Source organism: Meles meles, chromosome 18 (genome assembly GCF_922984935.1).
Source record: "Meles meles chromosome 18, mMelMel3.1 paternal haplotype, whole genome shotgun sequence".
In the NCBI taxonomy this organism is placed as follows: domain Eukaryota; kingdom Metazoa; phylum Chordata; class Mammalia; order Carnivora; family Mustelidae; genus Meles; species Meles meles.
Window position 1 is genome coordinate 38973866 of NC_060083.1, and position 24522 is coordinate 38998387.

General features: G+C 54.0%; 1 protein-coding gene across 7 annotated transcripts in view; it reads right to left on the minus strand.

Moving 5' to 3' along the window:
- Positions 1–4715: 4715 nt before the first annotated feature.
- ITGA3 (integrin subunit alpha 3) overlaps positions 4716–24522 on the minus strand; it is a 31213-nt gene continuing 11406 nt past the window's right edge. For 4 of the 7 annotated variants that reach the window (XM_045985024.1, XM_045985026.1, XM_045985027.1 and 1 more), the window contains exons 5-26: positions 23780–24029; positions 22183–22269; positions 21593–21800; positions 20946–21142; positions 19001–19089; positions 18737–18873; positions 18487–18573; positions 16864–16961; positions 16656–16792; positions 15889–16038; positions 15694–15791; positions 15192–15339; positions 14872–14940; positions 13958–14037; positions 13770–13847; positions 13127–13229; positions 12806–12988; positions 12481–12603; positions 11749–11862; positions 10699–10797; positions 7338–7463; positions 4716–6073 (exon numbers count right to left, since the gene is read on the minus strand). In XM_045985024.1, coding sequence (XP_045840980.1) covers positions 5918–6073; positions 7338–7463; positions 10699–10797; positions 11749–11862; positions 12481–12603; positions 12806–12988; positions 13127–13229; positions 13770–13847; positions 13958–14037; positions 14872–14940; positions 15192–15339; positions 15694–15791; positions 15889–16038; positions 16656–16792; positions 16864–16961; positions 18487–18573; positions 18737–18873; positions 19001–19089; positions 20946–21142; positions 21593–21800; positions 22183–22269; positions 23780–24029 — 2817 coding nt within the window. In that variant the 3' untranslated portion in view covers positions 4716–5917. Of the gene's footprint in view, positions 6074–6805; positions 6949–7337; positions 7464–10698; positions 10798–11748; positions 11863–12480; positions 12604–12805; positions 12989–13126; positions 13230–13769; positions 13848–13957; positions 14038–14871; positions 14941–15191; positions 15340–15693; positions 15792–15888; positions 16039–16655; positions 16793–16863; positions 16962–18486; positions 18574–18736; positions 18874–19000; positions 19090–20945; positions 21143–21592; positions 21801–22182; positions 22270–23779; positions 24030–24522 lie in introns of all 7 variants that reach the window. The other 3 variants (XM_045985029.1, XM_045985030.1, XM_045985028.1) reach the window with 3 other exon arrangements.

A 24522-nucleotide genomic window follows, 5' to 3' on the forward strand; every position in this document is an offset into this window, starting at 1 on the left:
CGGGCAGTCCTCCAAGCCCCGGCCAATCGGCTCGTCGCGGCGCTCTGACGTCGCCAATGGCCGCTCACAAACAACGCCGGCAGAGCCAATCGCCTCTCGCCTCGGCACGTGGCTTCCCCCTGGACCCGCCCCCCTTAACCCAGTCCTTGCCCCGGGCGGCCTGTTGTTTTCGCAAGGCCGCGGCGAGAGCCCGCCTCCCGAGCATTGGCTCCGCCCTTTCCTCCTCTGGGCCAAGTCCGGCTTAACCCCTACCTCCCCAGAGTTTCGTCATTCCTCCTCCCTTTTACTTTTTCCTCCCCCGCGCCCTCCCACATCTCCTTCACTCGCCTCCCCTGAAATTGTCCGAATAGCTTCCCTCTCAAAGGGACCTGTTTCACTTGTCCTGACCCCACTTGCGCTCCTGGAGGGGGGCGATCTGGTGGGTTCCCAGTCCGGATGACAGTGACTCGGACTGGGAAAGTTTGCAAACTTCGGGATCAGGATGCAAGCCCATGCTAATCTCTCATACTGACGTGGCCGCCCCCCGCCTTCCATAAAGATCCAAGCGGCCGGGGAAAAGACGGCCGGAGTCAAAACCCTAAGGACTGACGGTGATGGAGGCAGCCCTTAACATCGGCGCTGCGAGTGCAGTTTTCAAAACACTTCGATTATTCGTTACTCATTTGACCTGAGAAAGCGACGATCTTCGCATTGGGCTGCCTTAGAGAAAGGTCCTGGCAGGTGATCTGGGCGCCTGGATGCCCGCCCTTCCCCAGCAGCCCTCAGCTCTCCGCGGAACAGAGCGCGCGCTCTTGTGGTGAAACGCGGTACGCCCTGACACCCCTTCCAAACCCCTTCCGGCCCCCTCCCGTCTTGTCCCTTTGATGTTTTCGCTCGTTCACTGTTCAGTCCTGGGCACCACTGACCTACTGCTCAATATGTGCTGGGCGTTGTCTTGGGGACAGGAAACACAGAAAGGACAAGGAGGTAGTCTTCTCCCTGGATCATTTCCTTCCTTAGTTTGGGAGGTAGCTGCATAAGTAAATAAGTAGTTACTGTGTAACAATGTGATTACAGTCAACACGGAGCTATGCGCGAGGCTTCCCTTCCACTGGGAAGCCTGAATGAATAATAACCTATGTGCCAGATACTGTCTGCATGGTTATCCCCTTTAATTCTCCCGACGGCTCTCCGGTGCTATTATTATCCCCATCATATAGACGAGGAAACAGGCTCAGGGATCATTCTCAAAAGCAAATCTGAACTTGTTACTTCCCTTGCTCACAGACTTTCAGTGGCTCTTTGCTTCTTACTGGTGCCTTTCCAGCTCTTGCACGATCTGCTTTGGCTTAACTCTCCAGCTTCCTCCCTCCATATTACCCTGCTCAACTCCCAGTCATACTTACTTATCTACTGCCTTGAACCAGCCTCCAGTCTCCAAGCCCTTTCAAATGTTGTCTCTTCTATTGGGATCATTCATTCTTCTTGCCACCTATGCATTCTTCAAGTCTCCGACCCTACCAGGCTGGGTTCTGGGCTACCTCTAAGGGCTCTTTATTTATTTATTTATTTATTTAAAAGATTTTATTTATTTATTTATTTGACAGACAGAGATCACAAGTAGGCAGAGAGGCAGGCAGAGAGAGAGAGAGGAGGAAGCAGGCTTCCTGCCAAGCAGAGAGCCCGATGCGGGGCTCGATCCCAGGACCCTGGGATCATGACCTGAGCTGAAGGCAGAGGCTTTAACCCACTGAGCCACCCAGGCACCCCTCTAAGGGCTCTTTAGACCTGCCCAACCTTATCACCATTTGGCTCCTATCAGACTGAGTGGAAATCATCTGCTGACTCATCCATTTCCTCCACTAGACTTTGAGTTCCAGGAGGGCAGGGCTGTGTCTGTATAATTCACTGCTCTATCACCAGCACCAGGCACAGCACAAGGCACATAAAAAAAGGAAAAATGAGTGGGCACCACCAGGCAGACATGCCACAGAGTCATCAGGGAGGACCACCAAATATCCTTCCATCTAGCAATTAAATCACTCATGATGTTGCAGGGTGCCGTGTTCAGGTTGCATATAGGTACTTAGATTAAAAAAAAAAAACACACACACACAAAAAAACCCAGCCCTGTGCCTCGCACATAAATGTAATAAATAATTAATCATTAATAGCTATTACTATTGTCAAAATTTAAGTAAGGAGGGGAGCCTGGGTGGCTCAGTCAGTTAAGTATCAGACTCTTGGTTTTGGACTCGGGTCATGATCTCAAGATCATGAGACTGAACCCCGTGCCGGGCTTAGTAGGGAATCTGCTTGAGGAGTCTCTCCTTATCCCTCTGCCCCTCTCCCTGCTCTCTCTCAAATAAGTAAATAAATAAATAAGTCTTTTTAAAAATGTAAGTAATGAGGAAATGGCTGTGAACTCTGACACTAGGTGTAGGAGAGGATATTGCCCGCGATCCTCTCCGCTGGACTTCTATATTGTGGCCTCCGTGCTTGGAGCAAAATTCCTTCCGCAGAGATTGTCTCAGGGTGATAATGGGAGTGGCATGGCTTGGTCAAGCTAAGTTAGATGATGCTGAGGTTAAGCTCTTCCCCATCCCACCATGCCCAAATTTCCTATTACATGTACAAGGCAGGTTGGTGGTGGGAGGGAGATTCTCGGGGACTCAGACTGATAGACATTTTATCTCAAGGCAGACTTCTACAACAGCTGAATCAGGAAAGCAGAACTGTGGGGACTCTCACCCAACATTTAACGGTCTCAGCCCAGAATTGAGCCATGTCCCTCCTGCTCACAACTGATTGGCCAGAATTGGTCACATGATCTCATCCAACCAGGAGGGGAGCCAGGAAGTGCAACCCAGACCTGTGTCCAGAGGGGGAGAATCACCTTATGGGTCCTTTTAGTGACACAAAAGCCAAGATCCTCTTTGGGAACGGTTTAGAGGTGCTACAGCTCCAAGGAGCTCCAGAAGCTTGACATTATCGAGGACCTTTTTCTATAAAGTGGGCATTGCTGCTTCTCTACCTTTTTTTTTTTTTTTAAATAAAATCTTGCAAAAATTTTTAGAAGTTTATTTATTTGACAGAGAGCACAAGAGAATACAAGCAGGGAGAACAGCAGAGGGAGAAAGAGAAACAAACTCCCTGCTTAGCAGAGAGCCCGACAAGGAGTTTGAAACCAGGATGCTGGGATCATGACCTGAGCCAGAGGCGGACACTTAGCTGACTGAGCCACCCAGGTTCCCCTGCCATTATGTTTCTTTTATAAAAGTATAGCACCAGTTGTGAAAATGACTACTTATACTTCAGGGTGTGTGTGTGTGTGTGTGAGAGAGAGAGAGAGAAAGAGAGAGAGAGAGAAAGAGAGAGGACTGTGTTCTCATCCAAGCTTAAACAGTGACGCAGGCACGCACGCACGCGCCTTGGGGCTGAGCCTGTGGAGCTGGCCAGAGGGATGTGTAGATCCCTAGATCCTACCTTTTTCTTAAGCAGGAAGTGTCCCCAAAGGACAGGGCTGAGTGGGCCTGAGCTCTGCTCAGCCTGAGCTGGGCTTTGCCAACCCCACATGTAGTATTACTCCTGACCGAGTGAATAACCCAGGTTTTGGAAAAGGACCTGGGGGTTCTGATTTCTAGTTCTGAGCCCTCTGGGTAGGGGCTGGGGCTTTCCCGGAGGAACTGGACCTTCTGCTATTAATTCACTTTTCACTGGGAAAGGGCAGGCCCAGCACAGAAAGTGAGGGGTGGGAGGTGTGGGCTCTGGTGGGGGCAGCAGAGGGCAGGGAGGCAAGTTGGGGGACACCGAGGCAGACATCGGGAGAGACTCCTGGGAGGATAGCCTGGGTCTGTGGGCTCTCAGAGCAGCTGAACTGAGGATCTGCTGCTAGGCTTCTCTGAGTAGTAATTTTCAGCCTTCAGTGAAGTCTTCCATAGGTCATAGCTTTGAGGACAACTGACATAAGGACCTATGCCACAATTTAGGACAAAGAAGTCACAGGGAATGTAGCCCTGCTCTGTTCTCCCCGGCCTGTGGGGAAGAGTGACCTTGGGAAGCAGAGGGCTTGACCCAATGCTGTGGGCTATGGGGGCTTGGGACTGAAGCACCCTTGGAGGAATGACCACAAGACTAGAATGCCAGGTACTCCTGCCCAGACACTGGAGGATACCATGACCTTCCAGTCTTTCCAGTCTTGAGTCACTGGTTCACCCTCTGATCTACTCATCATGGTGTCTAGGGGTGGGCTTGAGGCAGAAAAGCAGGCTCTCTTCTGAATCCAGTCACTGGATGAGGGCTCTTGGCTCTCTACCATGGCACCCAACCTCCCTCCATTATCCAGGACCACCTACTTCTACAGCCAAGTAGCTTTCTGCTTCTTCCGGACCCGGCACGCCACCGCCACCACCTCCATCTCCCTTCTCCTTCCTCCCTCCCCAGGGCCAGCACACTGTCCACCAAGAAGCCATTTTGGATTCTATCCAGTCTACTCAGGTGTTTTCCCAGACTTTATGTTCTGGATCTCAGCTAGATGGCCATGACCATCCTTTAGATCAGGACGTCCCTGAGAGCAGGGACTGGTGCGTCCCGCATCTATCATCACCCCGCCAGCCTCTCAGATCCCTGCCCCTGCCTTTTTCCACCTAGGGGTCAGCTGTTTGACATCACCAGACTGGACAGGGGGTTAGGACAGGAGGGTGGGGGGCGTGGTGAAGGGAGGACAATGCAGAGCGTACAAACCAGGAGCTGTTTATTGGTTGCCGTGAGAAGCCTATATACAAAGAAGGCACAGGAGGGGGAGAGAGCTCCCCGGCTACAGTACCATGGAAGTGGGTAGGGACTGGAAAAGGGGGACTGCCAAAAGGCAGGGGTCAGGAGAGGTTTCCTGGAACCAGCCTCAACTTCTAGAATGGGCCTCAGGACTTAGCCCATGGGGGGAGGAGGCAGAGCTAAGTTGGCTCTGAAAGCCAAGGACAGCCAAGAACCCCACTTCTAGGCTCCCTACCCGTCATCGGTGAGGGCAGAGCAAGGTTCAGCCGATGGGGCAGGGACAGGGCTTCCTCCCCATCCTACATTCAAGTGTCACTCCCTCCATGATCTTGGCGGGGGGTGGGGGGAATGGGTGGGTGGGGTCTCTCCGGGCCTTCAGAGGCCTGGATGCTAGTGGTCAGTGAGAAGTGGGGTCTCCTCTCTCCTTCCGACAGCTCCTTAGCGGAGGACGGGCCCCCTCCTCCACTGAGCATCCCTCCGTGCTCCCAGGACTGTCCCGTGGCTTGTCTGTCTCTGTTCCTTCAGACAGCATTCCTCCCCAGAAGGCATCTCCTCCAAGGAGAGAGGCATTGCAACGATCTGTGAAGGAAAGCTGTCCTGGGGACCTTCCTTCTAGTCCACTCTGCTCTTGGGTCTGAGCATGCCAGGGCCTGGAAATGCCACCGTGGGCAACCTGAGGCGGGCCCCTGCTCTCTGGGGCAGGGGCTCCGGGAGCCGCGGCTGGGGGAGCCCGGTGCATGGTTCCCTGTCAGCAGCAGTAGTCTCAGTAGCAGTCAGTCCAGTGACTATGGCTCAAGATAGGTCCAGTGTGAATGGGGGTGGAGGTGGTCACCACAGTGGGGGCCTCTTCCTCCTGGCTCTGGCGGAGGCCCTTTGGCTTGGTTTTGGCACAGGCAGAGGCAGGGACACGTATGTCCGTGTACCATCCGTGGTGTCCAGCATAGTCCGCAGGCGGTGGGCCCCCCATGTGTCCAGGGCCTCCCAGCCCCAGCCCTCCTACGGGGAGCAGCCTGCGGCCAGACGGCACGTGCCTGTGCTAGAGGGGTGTGTGTGCCCAAACCTGCCGACGCTGGCCAAAGGCAGTGGCCCCCGTGGACTGTCAGGGGCATAACTTATGATAAATAGAAGGGGCGCTGGGGGAGCAGGGGTGGGATCGGGGAGGACATCAGTAGTATCGGTCCCGAGTCTGCCAGCTGGTCACCCAGTGCTTCTTGGTAGGCACGGTGCTCCCTGGAGGTGGGTAGCGCTCCTCCTCCCGGATCCGCACCGCGTGGTACTTGGGCATGATCCGGTAATAGCGGGTCCGTTTAAAGAAGTCACACTGGGGGGCGGGGGGGGGCAGAGAAAAGGAAGGGCATCAGCATCCAGCCTTCGAGGTTGCAGGAAGATGTGCCTAGCCCCTCCCCCCGCCACCAGAAGCCCTCAAGGCCAGGACCTGACCCAAACACATGCCATCTCCCTGCACTGTGACAGGGAGGGCAAGCTTGCCCACCCTCGGCCCCAGAGGAAGGTGGAGCTGAGGAAGGCAGAGAGGAGGGGGGAGGCAGCTGAAGACAGTGGCGGTCACTGAGGCTGCTCATGCTAGGGAGTGTGCTGGTCTGCCCTGATCACGCTGTGGGGGTGGGGGGCCAGCGTGTCACCCTGGAAGGGCTTGAAGGAGGAAAGGTACTAGGTCCAGGGGAAGGACTCTCCTAGTGCCCTCCTTCTCTGGAGGTGGAAATGGAGGTGCAGAATCACTCTGGATATTTGCTGTGGGGCCTATAGATGGGGTCTAGCCTTGACCTTGGTCCTTTTCTGATCCCCAGAAAACAAAGGGGGCATGGGGAGCATTTTATGGCTCCCTCTTGGGGCCCCAAATCTTCAGGGGAGGCAGTGAGAAGAGCTCTTGAGCCCTTCCAGGACGTGGAGGGAGACGGTGGCCTGCTCCATGGGGCGGTGCTGGGGGCCGAGTGAGGTACAGGGAGGGTCCATGAGGAAGAAGAGCAGATAGGACAGAATCAGAGGCCCTGGCCAGCTGCGGGGCTCAGGGAAGAGGGCCCGGAGGCCGCGTTACCCGGGTGGGCTGGGGGCAGGGAGCTGCCCCCCTCAGTAGTCGTCCGTCAGCCTCTCTGTCTCTGACGGCTGGCTCTTCATCTCCGCCTTCTGCCTCTTAGCTTCATACAGGGCGCGAGTGCGGGCTCGCTTGAAGAAGCCGCACTGCGGAGGGGAGGAGGTGGGGATGGGCCATCAGGGGGCGCTGGGGGGGTCCTGGCCAGCAGCACTCATGGGCTGGGGCTTAGGGCCGGGGAACCTGGATGCCTGGATCCCAGCCCCTGTTTGGTGGTGTGGCCAGAAGCCAGAGCTCCTGGCTTCCCCTTTCCAGCTTGCAGATCCCCCCATTAACCTGGCAGGAATGTCCTGGTGGGTGAGCTGAGGATGGGGGGTGGGGGGCAAGGGGTGAGATGGGAAGTGGGGAGAAGGGGGGACAACATGGGAGAAGGGTGGGGGTGGGTGGAAATGAGGAATGGGATGAGGGGAGAGCCGGTGAGGGTCTGCTGGCAGGAGGTCCCAGAGTGGGAATCCCATTGGTGGTCTGGGGTCCTAACCTTCCACAGCAGAAGAATGATCAACCCCAGGAGCAGCAGCCCGGCACCCACGGCCACAAGCACCAGCCACAGCTCGATCTCCGCTGGCAGCTCCTCCACCAGGTCAGAGTCAATGTCCACGGAGAACTGGCGGGGGTGACAAGGGGCTCAGCCCTGTGACGGCTCCCTTAGACCCCAAGCTCATTCATCCTGTCCGCGCGGGACCCAGGACCCTGCTGTTTGACCTACTACCAGCAGGGGGCACTCAGGGACCAGAAAAAGCCCCTGCCTGCCCACTGAGAGCCCCAGATACCTCCATCCTCTGGTTTTCCCTCCGTGCAGACCCAGCCCCAGAGGACCAGCTTCAGACCTGGGACGCAGCCTGGAGTCTGGGTTTGTAACCCACACATCCGGGCTTAAGTACCAGCTCCATCCTTGAACTGTGTGGCCTTGGACAAGGAAGTTCACCTCTCTGAATCTCCATTTCATGCTCTCTGATAGAGGAGATCATAATACCTGCCTCATGGTATGGCAAAGTGGTCAAGAGCATTCTGGAGCCAGACTACCTGGGTTCAAGTGCCAGCTGTGCTACTCACTAGCTGTGTGACCTTGGGCAAATCACTGAACCTCTCTGTTGTTCATCTGTAAAATGGGGGTTATGAGAATGACACCTACTTCATAGGTTGCTGGTGAGGATTAAATGTGTTTACTATCAGTAAACTGCTCTGAACAATACCCAGTACATAACCAGCAGTCCATAAATATTTACAAAAAACAAAGAATGAAGAGCATATAGTAACATTACTTTTCTTCCCCTACAGTGGAGATAGATACACACACACACACACACACACACACACACACACACACACATATAGTTATATTATTATAAAATTATATTACATACACTATATGTAATCAAACACTATAATATATATACAATTGTGTTACATTATATTATATATAATATAATATATTTTATAACATATTATGCAATATTGTATATAATAATATAACATAACACATGTGGCATATAAGTGTTATAGAATATACTATAACATAAAATTATATTACATATAATGTATTTTATATATATTGGGAGAAAATTTTTTCTGACTATACATTATTATTTCTCTAAAATTATTTTGGGGACACCTGGGTGGCTCAGTGGGTTAAAGCTTCTGCCTTCAGCTCAGGTCATGATCCCAGGGTCCTGGGATCGAGCCCCGTATTGGGCTCTCTGCTCGGCGGGGAGCCTGCTTCCTCCTCTCTCTTCTGCCTGCTTCTCTGCCTACTTGTGATCTCTGTCTAATAAATAAATAAAATCTTTAAAAAAAATTAAAAAAAATAAAATTATTTTGATTTTTTAAAAGATTTTATTTATTTATTTGAGAGAGAATGAGTGAGAGAGAGCATGAGAGAGGAGAAGGTCAGAGGGAGAAGCAGACTCCCCAAGGAGCTGGGAGCCCCATGTGGGACTCAATCCCGGAAGTCCGGGATCTTGACCTGAGCCGAAAGCAGTCGCTCAACCAACTGAGCCCCCCAGGCGCCCTTGATTATTATTTTTGTTTAAATACAGATGATATCAAGGAAACTAAAGGTTCCCAGTAATTTTACTCCTCAGAAATAACTCTTCAACATTTTGGTGAATCTCTTTCCATCGTTTCTAATGCATAGGTTAAACACACTTCCTTTCTTCCACATAAGCAGGGTCTCTGTGCTGCACATACCCTCCTGCGACCCGACCTGCCTCCTCTTTCAGCTATAATCATCATCTCCTGATGTCAGTTAAGAAAGATCGACCTAATCTCTGATGACTAGATAGCCATTCAAAATGTACCACGATTTATTGAACCGATCTCCTACCCAAAAGACATGTAGAGTGTTTCCAATTTTATGCCATTATAAACCACGCTTTCAAATATCCTCGTACATTTATATTCGCATATTTGTCCCATTAGCTCCTTAAGATATATTATCGCGGGCCGGATCAAAGGAAGTGTGCGTTTTAAACTCTAATAGATATTGACAAATTCATTTCCAAAAACAATCCATCCATTTATACTCTAACCAATAGCATTTCCTTCTACCTCATCAGCACCAGACAGCCTTAGAGTTTTTTAATCTTTTTCAATCTGATGGAAAAAAAAAATCTTGTTGCTGTTATTTTTATGGCCTCACTACTGAAGTGACCATTTCTAGTTCACCCTGTGGACCCTGCCTGTTTATGTTTATGTTGCCCTTTACCTTGACACACTAAGAATATATATCAATCCTTCATCATGCTGGAAACTCTTTTATTTTTTTTAATTCTTTTTTTTTTTTAAGATTTTATTTATTTATTTGACAGACAGAGATCACAGGTAGGCAGAGAGGCAGGCAGAGAGAGAGAGGAAGGGAAGCAGGCTCCCTGCTGAGCAGAGTCCGATGCGGGGCTCGATCCCAGGACCCTGGGATCATGACCTGAGCCGAAGGCAGAGGCTTTAACCCACTGAGCCACCCAGGCGCCCCTGGAAACTCTTTTAAAAGCAACCTATCGTTTGTCTTTCTAGCTTCTCTTTATCTCTTTCACTGTATACAGATTTAAAATGTCATACCATCCGATTGGTCAAATGTTTCCCTTGCAACTTCTGGATTTAGTAAAATAACTCCTTCTCCCCGTAATTAAAGATTATTATTAAATTATTTTCTGAGTTTTTTCCTGGTATATTAAGTTTTATTTCCTCTATGTAAATATTTAATCTAACTCCAGTGTAGTTTTTGGTTATCATGTGAGGGAAGGGGTCTGTCTTTACTTTCCAAATGTGCTCCCCCAACACCGCTTCATAATCCAACTTTCTCCATTGGTTAAAAATGCCATCTGGATAGTGACGTAAATGTCTCTTCTGTTCCATTGGTCTTTCCAGCTTTCCTCCACTGCCTCAATTTATTTTAGGAGATATACCACAATACATTTAAGCAACCCTCTTCTTCATCTCCTATATTATGTCCTCCATATCTCCACTATAGCTTTTACACGAAAAAATGGACAATTTTTTCCTTTTTTCCCCTTCTCCAATGTAACTCAGAATCAAGTTTGAGAACTTTGTTTTCAAGTCTCCACGGAGAGAGAACACCCTCACAGACAAGTTGTGCAGATCGAGTAAGCCCCAGCAGAGTCACTGGGGGACTCATAACCATATCCCACCTGGGGTCCCGCCTCCCGGGACTCAGATTTCATGGCTTAGGGGTATAGTCCAGACAGCGGGAGCCCTCCAGAGGAGTCTCACGTGCTGCCAAGATGGAGAACCGCATAGCTAACGTGTGTGCGGGTGTTCTGAAAACCTACCCCACGCCCCCATGCCCGGGCCAGGCACTCTGGCTCCTTAACGTGCTCACTCACCCACACGGTCTTATTCTCCATGTTGATGGTGGAGATGCTGGTTCGGAGGAACAGGGTAGCCCAGCCCGATACACTGACTCTGTCAAAGTCTCTGTAATCCTGGATTTGGGGGGGGGGGTCCAAAGAAGCATCTGATGCCCCTCGGAGCCTCCCTCTTGACCCTGAGCATCCTCCCCAGGGCACCCTCCCACCACTTGGCATCTTTAAGCAGCACCCCAAGGGCTCCGAGAGCCAGACATCTGCACACAAAAATCCACATCATTCATGCATCGGGTCCGACGCCGGATGCGGGGGACAGCAGGGACAAGGAAGGTCATGGTCTAGGGTCAGGTCCCTGGGCTAAATCTGGCCTGGCACATGCTTTTGTAAATAAAATGTTTTTGGCGCACAGCCACGCCCGTTCCTTTCTACATTGTTTACGGTGGCTGGTGCTCAGTGGCGGGACTGAGGACTTGCAGCGGAAACTGCACGCCCCCACAAAAGCTGAAAAGATTGATAATCTTGTCGTTTGCAGAAAAAATCTGGTCTAGGGGGCTGGCATGGGAGTAAGGGCAACCCAGAGCAGAGCGTGATCAGCAGCACGCGCGGCTTCGGAGAAAGTTCTAGAGAGGTCGTTTGCGGCTGGAAACTTCAGCAAAGACCTCACTGGTGGTGAAGCGGCTGGGGAGAGCTTGAAGGCTGAAGAGGAGCTCAAGTGCAGAGGTAAGAGAAGGGGAGCTGGCCTTCCCGGGAGAGGGAGCGGCACCGCAGCGATGTGGGGGTGGGAAAGGAACAGACACAGGAGGGAACAGACTCCTGGGAGAAGGTCATTCTGGCTGGAGATGAACATGACATCACGCGCACACACAGACGCACACACTAACACTGACAGGCCTACAGGGGCAGGTGTACGGTGCCTCCTGGGTGAAGTCCGACGCTGTCAGGCTGTCACTGCCACACGCACACACAGGGGCGCACGAGGCCTGGCTGTGACCCTGGCCTCCCTCTCTCCCTGTTACTCTCCCCACCCTGGAGGGGGCGCAGTAGAGACGTCCAGACCCAGGCACTGACCTCAATGAAGGTGCTGTTCCACACTCGGGCCTGCACCGTGACGTTGGTGATGACAGGGCTGTCAGGAATGGGGCACTCCAGCCACACGCAGTGGGCCTGGTCACCGCCGCACTTCTGAGGTGTGCCGAGAAACGGGACATGAGACAGTCTGGGGCTCCACATTCTTCCTGCTTCACCCTTTCCCTTTGGCTCTTCCTCTGGTTTAGTCCCACCCATGGCTGACCCCAAGCGGCCTCACCTCACCCCTCCGCTTCCCCCACCTGGGACACTGCCTCCTACCTCTCCGCCCAGGTAGGCCTCAACTTGCCTCCCAGGCCTGTTCCTCTCTCCCTTCCAACAGAGGGCGCCCTGCACCACCCACATATGCCCACCCGCCTCCCCTCCATCCTGCCTCTCCCATTCCCCAGCTCTAATGTCCAAGACTCTGGGGCACTATAGCACCCCCAAAAAGATGGGGCTCTCGGGAATTAAACCAGCGTCTCTTCCTTTGGCCCCCCCGGATTGGCTGTTCCTCAAGGCCAAGAGCAGTGGGATGCCCGTTGAGGGAGGAGATGAGTCTTCCTCCCTCTGACTAGGGACTCCTGATGGCACAGGGGTCACATTGCCCCATCAGACCAGGGTCTCCTGGTGACTTGTGTGCCCAGTCTCTCTCCCTTGCTTTGGTGCCCCCTGGTGCCCACATGCCCTGTGATGATGCAGACGATCCCTCCCAACCTTGTCCTGGCCACTCACCAGCTTGGTCTCAGACTTGGCTTTCTTGGCAGCAGCCAGAGTGACTGGCGGGGGGGCCGGGCCTCCCCCTGGGTCCAGCTGTCTCCGCCTGCGCTGTGGGGATGGTGGCCTGTCACCAGGGACCTGAGGAGGGAGGAGGATGTTGGCTGGGAGGAAGGAGTGGGAGCAGAGTCAGGGGAGAGGCAGAAAGGGCAGGGGGAGAGGGAGGTTCCTAATGGTATATGAGGAGAGGGAGGGCAAGACACTGGGCTTTCTGCCCTGCAGCATGCAAATGAGATATGATGCAAATGAGATGTAAATGCAAGACCCCCAGTGGTGTCCTTACAGAGAGAGTGAGATTCAGAGGGTTGACGAGGTCTCCAGGTGGCCGGCAGGGCCAGGACCCATTGCCGTGGATGGTGATCTCTGTGGGGTACAGCAGCCACTTGCCATTGATGACTTCATAGGGCCACTCAAGCCCTAGGACCAGGGTCCCCAGGGCTGCCAGCCCTTCCCCCATTGGGCCCACCTGTGGGCACAAGGGGTGTCATGGCACCGCCTCCTGGCAAACCACCTCTATCTCACCCATCCCCAACCCCCACACCCTCAGACCCCAGGCCCTCCCTGCCTTAGAAGTCCCCGCCCGGGGTCCCTGTGGCCCCCTTACCTGGAACTCATACTTGAGGGGGCTTCCCACGTCCTCCACAGTTTTCATGCCAGACTCACCCATCACCGTCCCTCCGAAGAAGCTTTGTAGTCGGTGATTCACTCTAGGGGTAAGAAAGATGCTGGAGTCTGAGGGGGTGGGAGGGGCCTTGGCAGAGGGGGTGGGCACCAAGGTAGGCGAACTCCAGCCCCTCTGACATCAGGCAGACCTGAGATAAATCCCAGCTTTGCATTCACTCGCTGTGTACCGGTTATCGCTCAAGCAAGTTATGTATCCTCCCAGAGCCTCGGCTTCCCCATCTGTAAAATGGAGTTCACTGAAGTCGCTATAACATGGGGCTGCTGTGGGAAGTCGGTGAGCTGCTGTATGTAAAATTCCTAGCACAACAAGCGCCCTCGAAATGGTAGGGCCACGCCGAAACCTTGGCCCCGGACTGGCTGATTCCTCTGCTGCTACCTGCCTTCCAAGGGAAGTAATAATAGCAAGGGTAATAATAGTGACTGCTGTTAGGGGAAGCCCAGGGGTAGCAGAGGCCTGAGGATACTAGGCCTAGACGGGTGTGTCCGCGGAGCTTGGGAGCCACGTTGAGGACAGGGCAGCCCCCACACCATCGCAGCAAGGCTGGGGGAAGGATGGTACCCACATGCTGAGTGAGGCCCGGAGCGTGTAGTCCACCAGCAGCGTCAGGGTCATGGGCCACAGGTTGTCCTGGTGACTTGACCTGAGGAGGGAATGCAGGGGATAGGCGAGAGCTGTCAGCGAAGGCCTGGGCTGCAGGAGATCCCAGGGTGTCTCACCCCTGCCATAGACTGGCTTCTTGAGGTCACTCACGTGGAGAGCTGCAGCTGCGCCTGGAGGTCCCTTGTGTGCAGGGTCACTCCGGTGACCTCGAAAGCGATGAGCAGCTCCATCTGCCATGAGGACAAGGGAGGCAGAGAGGGGCGTGTGGGGCCGGGCAGGGGTGATGCCATGGGGGAGAGAGGGGCTGAACTCTATTCAAGGGAGTTGGTTCTCTGGCCTCCCCCCATCCCTGTTCTGGGCAAGGAGTCTCTTCCTGGCCACCTCTGTCCACACTTTTGCCCCGTTAGCCTCATCTGGCTTCCCTTTCCCCTTCTTCTCTGTCCATGACATTTCTGCTACTTTCAACAACATCACCTTGAGTAAGTTACTGTAACTTTCTTTTTTAAAGAAAGATTTATTTAGAGAGAGGGAGAGCATGGGCAGGGGGAGGGACAGAGGGGGAGGGAGAGTCAGAGAATCTCCAGCAAACTCCATGTCAAGTACAGAGCCCCCAAGGGGAGCTTGATCTCATGACCCCGAGATCATGACCTGAGCCAAAATCAAGAGTCAGGTGCTTAACCGACTGAGCTACCAGGCACCAGAGTTACTGTAACTTACTAAGCCTATATTATCTTTCTGTAAAACAGCATCTACCTCCTCAAAAGTTTGTGAGAACTGCAGCATAAAAAAAGTGTGAAGTCTTGGACTCAGGGCCTGGCACATAGTAGGTGCACAGCAAAATCAAGTTCTTCACCTCCAACTGCTCTAGTTTTGTGCATCGCCAGTGGCCCCATTTTTCTTAGTCTCTGGGCCTCCCCCCATGTCCTCCTGTATTGCCCTGTCTCCTACCCTGGCTCTTTCCTTCAAGGAAGCCTGGGAAGCAGGCAGGCAGAGGCAGAGTTAAGGAGCTCGTCAGTGTAGCAGCCCGGGACCCAAAGGCCTGGGAAGGTGTGGCCCGCACTCACCCTCTGGTTCCGTTTGAAGGGGTTCCCCAGCTCACAGACAATGGTCTCGTTGGCCTGGCACGTCCCAGCCTGAGGAAAGTAGACGAATCAAGCGTGGGTGGTCTGAGTCGGGCATCTCCAGCCCCTTCCCTGTGGCACTGGGTCTGATGCCTAGAGGTTCCTATAGCATGACAGCCCCCACAAGCACCCAAGGAAGCCCCGCCAAGAGGAAGCAGGGTGAACACGGGACTAATGGGAACACATGTAAATGACATGCATATAAGGATGTAAATGCTCACGGGGCCCTGCTTGGGCTCCGAGCCCTGGGAGGGGGCACTCACCGGGCGCACTGAAGACAGCAGCAGGGCGGGAGGCACTGCCAGGGTGAGCAGTGCCTCGTGGGCGTCTTCCCCAGCGCGCTCCCTGCTGGGGGTGTTGGTCACATTGATGCTCAGGAGCAGTTTCCGGCCATCTCTGCTGTACTGCAGCCTGGGGGGGGGGTGGGGAGGACCCCCGGGATTGAGCCCAGAGCCCCGCCCCAGGCCCACCCCTGATCAGTTAGGCCCCGCCCCTCAGGTCTTCTGAGTAAAGAAAACTCGGTCTCGGGATAGCCAAGCCCCCCCACTGCAGCCTCCCTTGGAGAAGAAAGCCCCTTTCCTGGCCAGCGAAGGCCAGAAGCATCCACCTGGCCAATTAACATCCCTGCTCTCCCTGTGCCTCTCCCTGTGGCCCCTCCCCTCGAATCTTCCAAAGTCCCTAGGACCTCCCAGACCCGCAGGGCCCCGCCCCTCACCAATGAAGCCCCGCCCCACCCTTGGCCAATCAGCGTGGCCCAGAGCTCACCTGCTCAGTGGCTGCCCCAGCTCCGACACGAAGGCCGCTTGCATCTGCAAGTTGCTGTCGCATTTGTTGTCTTGGCCACACTCTTTCTGGAACTGGACCTGGGGGTGGCCGGAGGCGTGAGGACCTATCGGGCACAGCGACCTCTGGCTTCACGGGCCTCCCAGTCCCCACTCTTCCGGCCCTGGCCCCACTCACCTCAGTGTGGTTCTCCAGAACCTGTGCTTGATTCAGCACCGGGTAGGGGTCTAGGGACCACAGCCCCAGCCGGGGGTGCTCAGGAATCCTCAAAGGTAAAGAGTAGTTCATAGAGATGATGATGGGACGGAGTTTGTCGCGGACGTTGTCCTGGGGAAGGAGGGGGAGCTGAGCCCAGCACTGCGCTCCCCTCCCCTCTCCCCAAGTTGACTCTTCACACCACCCTGAACCCTCAAGGAGCAGAGCCTCCACCCACCCTGAAAAACCCCAGTACGGCTGAACCCCCTCTGGTCCGATAACCAAAGTGACCCCCTTCCTACAACTTCGATCTGCAAGCAAGGTGATGGGACTCCTTCTCTCCAGAGTTGGGGGTGGGGGGTGTATTGGGGATGGGATTGGTTGAGCCTCCCTTCATCCCCAGGGTCCCCACGATGAGCTCTTTCAACCTAGATATCCTAGAGAGGGGCCGAGCTGGTCCCGCACTCACGGGCCCCTTTTGCCCTCCAGACACCAACTAAACCAAGAGTCCCACACCCCTCACTTTTGTAAGAGGTGATGAGCCCTTTGGCACCCATCCCCATTCCAAGGCCCTATCTCTTTCTACCACATTCTGTGCACTGTACCCGCTGCAGGCTTATGGCCTCCCAGGTCTACCTCCCCAACCTCTGTTTCTGGGGAGACTCCAGTCCCTTGCCCCTGACCTGGGGGGCGTCTACCTCCCTCCTCCAGATCTTGGAGCTGGTGTCCCGCCCCCGCCCCTCCCTCACCATGAGGAGTAGTTCCAGCTTCTGGCAGCGCGTGTGGGGCATGGAGAAGAAGCCATGGAAGACGGCAGACTGGCTGCGGGCAAAGCGAAGCCGAGGCGGTCGGCGGTCCCGGTCGGCCTCCAGCGTGTAGGCCAGGGCTGGGGGAGGACAGGGTGTTATCCGTGCCTGGGCAACCATGCCCCTCCCCCTACCACACCCCCACACTCACTGATGTTTCTCCTATAGTTGGGGTTCCCGGCACTCTGGTTGTAAGCAAAGCACAATTCCACCTGCACGCTGTTGGGAGGCAGGAGACAGAGGGGGAGGCTACGGTGGGACCCAGTTATCCAGGCCCTGCCTGGCCTTCATCCCTGTGCTGGGCCAGGGGAAACAGGGGTCCTTAGGAGGAAAGGCAGGGGCAAACATGGGGGGTCCACAGAGCTGCTTTGGGGTGTCCTTGATTCTTCCCTCCCCCCTCCCCTGAAAGCCATAGAAAACAGGGTTAGAGGGGCACCTGGGTGGCACAGTTCATTAAGGAACTGACTCTTGGTTTTGGCTCCGGTCATGAGCTCAGAGTCATGAGATCGAGCCCCTCATTGGGGGTGGGGGGGTCTGCACTCAGCGAGGAGTCTGCCTGAGACTCTCTCTCCCTTTCCCTTTGCGGCTCCCCCTCCCTCTGAAGTAAATAAAATCTTTAAAAAAATTTTTTTTAAAGATTTTATTTATTTATTTGACAGAGATCACAAGTAGGCAGAGGCAGACAGAAGCAGGCTCCCCGCTGAGCAGAGAGCCCGTGCGGGGCTCAATCCCAGGACCCTGGGATCATGACCCGAGCTGAAGGCAGAGGCTTTAACCAACCCACTGAGCCACCCAGGTGCCCCAAATCTTTAAGAATTTTCAAAGAAGGGGCGCCTGGGTGGCTCAGTGGATTAACCCGCTGCCTTCGGCTCAGGTCATGATCTCGGGGTCCCGGGATCGAGCCCCGCATCGGGCTCTCTGCTCCACAGGGAGCCTGCTTCCTCCTCTCTCTCTGCCTGCCTTTCTGCCTACTTGTGATCTCTCTCTGTCAAATAAATAAATAAAATCTTAAAAAAAAAAAAAAGAATTTTCAAAGAAAACAGGGTTAGAGGTCACCAATAAGGAAATTGAGGTCCTGAGAGCAAGAATGAGTTGCCTGAGGTCATCAGTTGATTGGTGCCCTGCCCAGTCTTGTACAGGACACGCTGTCCAGATCCTCTTCCACTCATGCCTGCTTTCTGCTCTGGGACCCTTTGCCTTCTGATCCAGGCCTCATTCACACAAAGGCCTCGGGGTCATCACCATCATTACTGTGACCCTGTTAGCAACTAACATATTTTGAGCACTTCAGGTGAAGGAAATGCCATGTGAAGGGCTTTTTGTACCTTATCTCATTTAATTATCACAACAATCCCATAAATTCTTTATTATTATTACTTTTTTTATAGGTAATGAATCTGAGACTCGGACAGATCATTTGTTCAAGGTGGCTCTCTCCCATCCACCAAAGTGTCTCCTTCTTCCCTCCTCCTCTGGGACCTCCCTCCCCAGAGCCCATCTCTACCACTGCAGTGGGCAGAGCTGGGATTTGAACAAGGCCGTCCAGAGCTCCCACTCCTAACCACCACGCTCTCCCGCCCCTCCAGTATTTGCCTGTTACCTCCTGCAACGAAGTTGGCTTTTTAATGAGGTTGGGTAGAAGGGGCAACGCTTATCCCAGAAATCAACCTGCTAAGTGTGGGATAGCAGGAGTTGCCAGGGGAGGGGTTTCCCTTCCTGGCCTGCCCGCACATAAGGAGGAGTGCGTGCACAGAGAAGGGCCTGAGAGTCTCACCAGGAGGTGGCTGTGCAGAGCGCAGGGTCCAGCACGGATGGCCGGGCCACCAAGGTCTTATGGAGGATGTTGATGACAGGCCGTGCCCTACACAGAAAACAGACATCAGTGCTTCCTGCCTGGCCCCTGCCAGGCCAGGCCCAGGGCTCGGGCTTGCGTGGACCCGGTGCTGAAGGTGGACAGAGCTGGGGTTCCGTGCAGACAGGGCTGGAGGGGAGAAAGACCCCTATCCACCACTAGCCTGGCTTACCGCAGCAGCACGATGCGGTCGGACAGGCTCCCCACCAGCAGGTCCGGGTAGGAGTTCCCATCCACATCCATCCGTCCACTCAGTGAGTAGCCAAAGGTGGCCAAGCCGGGCAGTCCCAGCTCCTCCCCCTGGATTACCTGGGGGTAGGGGGAGGCAGCAGGCACAGGCTCAGGGTGAGCTCTGTGGAGCGGCGCCCAGGGGGAATAGGGCGAGGGTAGGTGAGGGGAAGGAGGGAAAGCCCCCTTTGTTCCTGTCCACCTATACCTGCTGTGGCCGTCCCAGGAGCCCGCTGGAGCTGCTGTGGTAGATGTACACTTTGCCCAAGCCCTCGAATGGAGCTCCCACGGCAATGTCTGGGGAAGAGAGGCAGGACAGCTCACCCTGAGTCCTGCGGGCCCCATGTCTCCCCGACCTGGTACTCCAGGCCACAGGGTCCAGCAGGAAACGGACCTCACACTGCCAGGCAGCGCTCAGAACATCCGGGAACAGAGCTCTACCACTCAGGATTAAAACCGGGACCTCTGTGAGCCCAGTTACCTCGTTTTATGTTGTGGGAAAGCAGGTCTAGGAGAGACAAGGGACTTACCTAGAGTCACACAGCACGTTAATATGACAGGCAGGTCTACACTCCTGAGCACTGGCCCAGTGTTTGTTTTCCCTTACTACGGTCCCTTCCCTTTCCTCCACCAGACTCCCCTTCAGACACCTGGTTCCTCCAATGGCATTTACCAGCATGGTCACAAAAGCAAGTGTTCCCCGTTGGTGACTTTGCCAGGTCGTTATCAAGCACTGATCTCCTTTAATCCTGATGAGACTGCTGGGGTTCCGTACTGCTGTCTCATCTTAGAGAGGAGGAAGCAGACTCAGAAAACCCAAAGTCACACAGCTAATGAGTAGAAAAGGGACGGTTGAGTCCGTGTCTGTCTAACACCGGGGGCTGGAATTTTAAGCACACTATCACTTTCCTTGTTAAAATTCCTTAGACTTTAGACTTTTAAAATTCTAACCACCGTTTCCACAAATAAACCCCACATGTTTTATTATCTTCTTAAGCTTTACTAAACCCTTTCTAGTTGGCCGCTTTTGATCTGATAAGGCCTAGGTAACCGGAAAGCCAAGCTTGTTAGAAAAGTATGTAAAAGAAAAGTAAGTAGGTCCTAAGTAGAAACCAGACGGCTCTTCTATCAGTAAATGCTTGGGCTTTGCTAACTGAACTTTCTAGCACCGATTTTCGCTCTTCAGCGACTCCTCTGCCTTCCTTTTGGTTCTTGGGGATGTTCTGGGAAATTGAAGTCATCAGAAAAAGTGGTTTCCAGATAAGCCAGGGGCTGTCATTGCAACGAGGCTCTTCCTTAAACTCTTTCCTTGATACCCCACGTCTGATTGATCCCCAAGTCCTGCAGAGCACTGGATATCCTCCATATCTGGGGCACCCACTTTGTCCCAGCCCTTAGCATCCCACACTTGATAGAATACATTCTTGGGGCGCCTGGGTGGCTCAGTGGGTTAAGCCTCTGCCTTCAGCTCAGGTCATGATCTCAGGGTCCTGGGATCAAGCCCTGCATCAGGCTCTCTGCTCAGTGGGGAGCCTGCTTCCCCCCGCCCCCCTCCACCACCGCCTGTCTCTCTGCCTATTTGTGATCTCTGTCAAATAAATAAATAAAATCTTAAAAAAAAAAAAGAATACATTTTTGACCTTAACAATCCCAGCCTTGCTCTCCCCCATCCATCCCATATCACCCTCCAGAACCATCTTTCAAGGTACCAAGATATCATATCACATCCCTGCCTCCAAACCTTCTCTGGACACCTACCCCTCTGCCATTACCCGACTGTAAAGCCCCACTTCCTCTGACTGGCTTTCAAAGCATCTACCCCCTTCTCCACACTGCCTCTCCAGCCTCACTCATCTCTGACATCAACACCCCACATCCACTAAATTTGGGTAGACTGAGCAAGTATCCCACGCTCATGTGGGGCCCCTTTGGTTCCTCTCCATTGTGCACACTCAGCCCAGTGGTACAGCCACTCCTCCAGGAGGCCCACCAAGCTTACCACAGGTTGCTCCCCCTGCACGGCCTCTCTCTATTACTGCCATGAACTCCCTGGGCCTGGGCCCCATCCCGTCCTCTCTTTGGGTCCCGTCAAGCCTGGTATGCAGCAGGCACCCAGTCCGTGGGTATGCTGGGGCAGGAGCGCTGGCTCATACCCTGGAATCCATCCTGGTTGATGTCACCAATGCTGGCCACGGAGAAACCAAAGGCGGAGCGACTGGGGCCGTGGAGAAGGAGGGAGGGGCGGGCAGGGAAGGAGGTGCCTGCCTGGTTCATGAAGACATACAGGGCACCCCCGATCTCTTCTTTCCGCTCAAAGTAGTACGGGGCGCCCACCAGGAGGTCCTGCCACCTGCATGGGAGAGAAGGAGGGAGAGATGGGACCACATAACTCTTGTTTAGTGGGCACAACTGCGTCAGGGTGCAAGGCTATACAAATGGCATCTCTGGCCATGGCTCCTGGGAAGGACGTGGCAATGCCAACAGGACCCATCTGATAGAAGACATACGTCACAGAAAAGACAGGGAGCGCAGATCACACCCAGACAATCCACATCCCCAAGAACCATACAAGGACAAAAGGAGATGCGGGTGTCCTGCAATTGACATGGAAATACCCAGAATCTCATTAAGGCTAAGTGCAGTCAACATGCATTTCCCAGTAAGGAGCAGGCAAACAAACGGACAGTCGGACAATCAGACAATTGTGACCTTCCATTGCTCTGCCCGGGCTTGGGCAGGCCTGCCCCCCTGGCCATTCCCCGGGACTGTGGGGCCCCAGAGGCTGTCCCTGGATCCTCACCCGTCATTGTTCAGGTCCGCCAGGGCAATAGCACTGCCAAAGTAGGCGCCCACCTGCGTGCCCTCCAGCACCTGCCTCCTCCGCAGGTCTCCGCCCGCCTCCTGACTCAGCAAGAAGACAGCGCCCATGTGTCGGTACCGGGGGGCACCTGTCACGATGGTGATGTCCTTGGGGTGCAGGATGGCGCTGCCCACCTGCACTGTGTACCCTAGGATGGGTGGGGAGGTAGTCAGTCAAAGCCCAGTAAACTTGGTCCCCTTCCACTCTGCCCCCCAGACTTCCAAATATCTTCTATTCCTTTATTCCAAGTTGGACAAGAAAGCGGACCCTGGATGCCCAGCCTCCAGTCTTGCCTGCACACCAGACTGTGACTTCCATGAAGGTAGGGACTGTGCATTTTGGGCACTCAGAACAGGCCTGGCATACAGGTGGTGCTCAATAAGTGTGTGCTAGTTGAGCTCAATGTTGCTAGTCACACCTGCACCACAGCCTCACTCTTCCACCAGGCACTGAAGGTGAGAGGCCAGCATGCCAGCAACTGAGCCCCCTCCTTCCTCCACCACCCCACGACCCACCACAGCTCAACTCACCAATATAGAGGTTTCCTTGGTCCTCTGGGTCCTTATAGCTATATTCGGATAAATCCCAGTCCTTCCGCTGAATCATGTAGATATTTCCTTTCAGGAGCGGGAGGAAGGGGTTTAAATCACCACTCCCTTCAACCACCATGTCCAAGTCCCTCTGACACCCGCACCCAATAAGGACATAATAACCTCTTTTATCTGTGAGCACTCTGCCATTGGCAAATCACGTCTGCTTTAATAATTCTGTAAAGTAGAACGACGATGCCCATTTTCAAGATAAGAAAAGCAAGGCTCAGGGATAGGGAGCAGGTGTTGAGCCAGGGCTGGAATCTGGTCATCTAGGCTCCTGGACACAAAATGACATTGCTCTCGCTCTAGACACTGAGGCTAAACTCCACACCATTATCTCCTGGTCCTGCCCCAAACTCAGCTATCCACCTGTTCGTTGCTCTCTGGGGCTGCTGCTGGAGGGCACCTGCTGCCCTGCTGAGGTTCTAAAGGACTAGGGGTTGGTGCAGGAGGCAGGACCAGAGGACTGAGCAGAACCCGCAGCCTCTGGTGTCTGCCCCTACGACTACGCCCTGGGCTATCTGTTGGTCAAAAGGAGGAGATTCAGGGCTCCCTCTGCCTGTTGATTCTGCAATTAACAAGGATGCAGAAAGGAGAGAAGGCTCACTGGGACCACAACCTGTGTGGTGGAGAGAGGCAGAGATGGAGGGGCTGTGAGCCTCAGACACCTGAGTGTCTGAGTGTGGCCATAGCATTTACAAGCACGGCTCTTGATCCAAAGAAAATATTCCCCGGGCCCCACAAATATTGCCCTCTACATACGGATGAGAAAAAAAAATGCCCCCAGCTCATCGAGAAGTGGAAAAGAGAAAATAGAACAGTATGTTGAGTGTGATCATGTGTGTGTGTGTGTGTGTGTGTGTGTGTTTTAAAGATACCTATATATTCTAGGGGCGCCTGGGTGGCTCAGTGGGTTAAGCCTCTGCCTTCGGCTCAGGTCACGGTCTCAGAGTCCTGGGATTGGGTCCCGCATTGGGCTCTCTGCTCAGCGGGGAGCCTGCTCACCTCCCCCCACCTGCCTCTCTGCCTACTTGTGATCTGTCAAATAAATAAATAAAATCTTAAAAAAATAAATAAAGATATCTATATATTCTAAAATAAGCCAGAGGCTCCGCGAGACACTGGGTAGTCTGCACGGGGAAACAGGACGAGGGAGGTAGGTGGGAGAGGAGGGGCACCTTCGCTCTTTGTGTCACCAAATCCTACTGCCCCAGTTAGTAGCTCCACCAGGAGCATGTTTTCTTTTTTTAATGAGGCTTTCAATGCTTGAAGCAGAGTCAGACGGACCCGCATTCCAGTTTAGGTTTCCTAACTTACCGTTGGCCCTAGGCAACAGACTTCCCTTCTCTGAGGCTCAGTTCTCTGGAAAATGCGTGTAAGGACGCTTTGCCTCGCGGGGGGTAGTTTAAGGCTAATTAACATAATAAACGCTCGAAGCGTGAGAGGGGCAAACAGGTCTCCTCTGCCCCCTGGGAGTGGGTGGTCTCCGCTCCTCCCAGCGCCCCCCCTACCCCGTCCCCCCTGAGGCGCCTACCTTGCCAGTTGTAGGCCCCCGGAGCGCCGAAGTACACGGTGTTGTGGGTGAAGCCTCCGCTGGTTCCCAGCTGGCACATGCCTGTGGCCAGGTAGTCTGTGTTGCTGTTGCACATCTCATTGTGGTACGTCTGCCAGTCGTCAGCGGGGTCCAGCTCGAGGTCGTTGCCCCGCACGTAGCACTTGCCCACCATGCGCCGCTGGTCCTCCGACCCTGACCACAGCACCTGGGTGTAGCGGTGGGCACAGACCTGGGGACACACACAGCCTGAGCCCGCAGCAGGGACCGGAGGCCGGCTGTCTCCTCGGCCCTGGGCACCGCTGGCTTGGCCGGGGAGGAGCTGAAAGAGGTCTCCCAGCTTTTCTGCTATCCCACAGTGACCCCTGGACCTGCGTCTGCTTTCCAGGATTCGGAAATCTGCTCTGAAGGGTGGGAACATTTTTGGGGGAAGGCCAGGAGATCTTGGATTTGAGAGTGGCTTACAAATCTTGGCAAAAGGAAAAGGGGAAAAGATGAGGGGATGTGGGGTCCGGGCTCTCGGGTCTAAACAGAGCAGATGAAGGAACTTAACCTCTCTGCTGTGCCCTCTTAATGGATGGGCCACTGTTAAAATAATCATAGCAATGACACCAGTTAATAATAGCAGCGAACACCTACCGAGTGCTTTCTGTATGGCAGACAGAAGTCTAAGCTCCTCACATATGAACTCCAGTAGGTCTCCCAACACACCCCTGTGGAGTAGG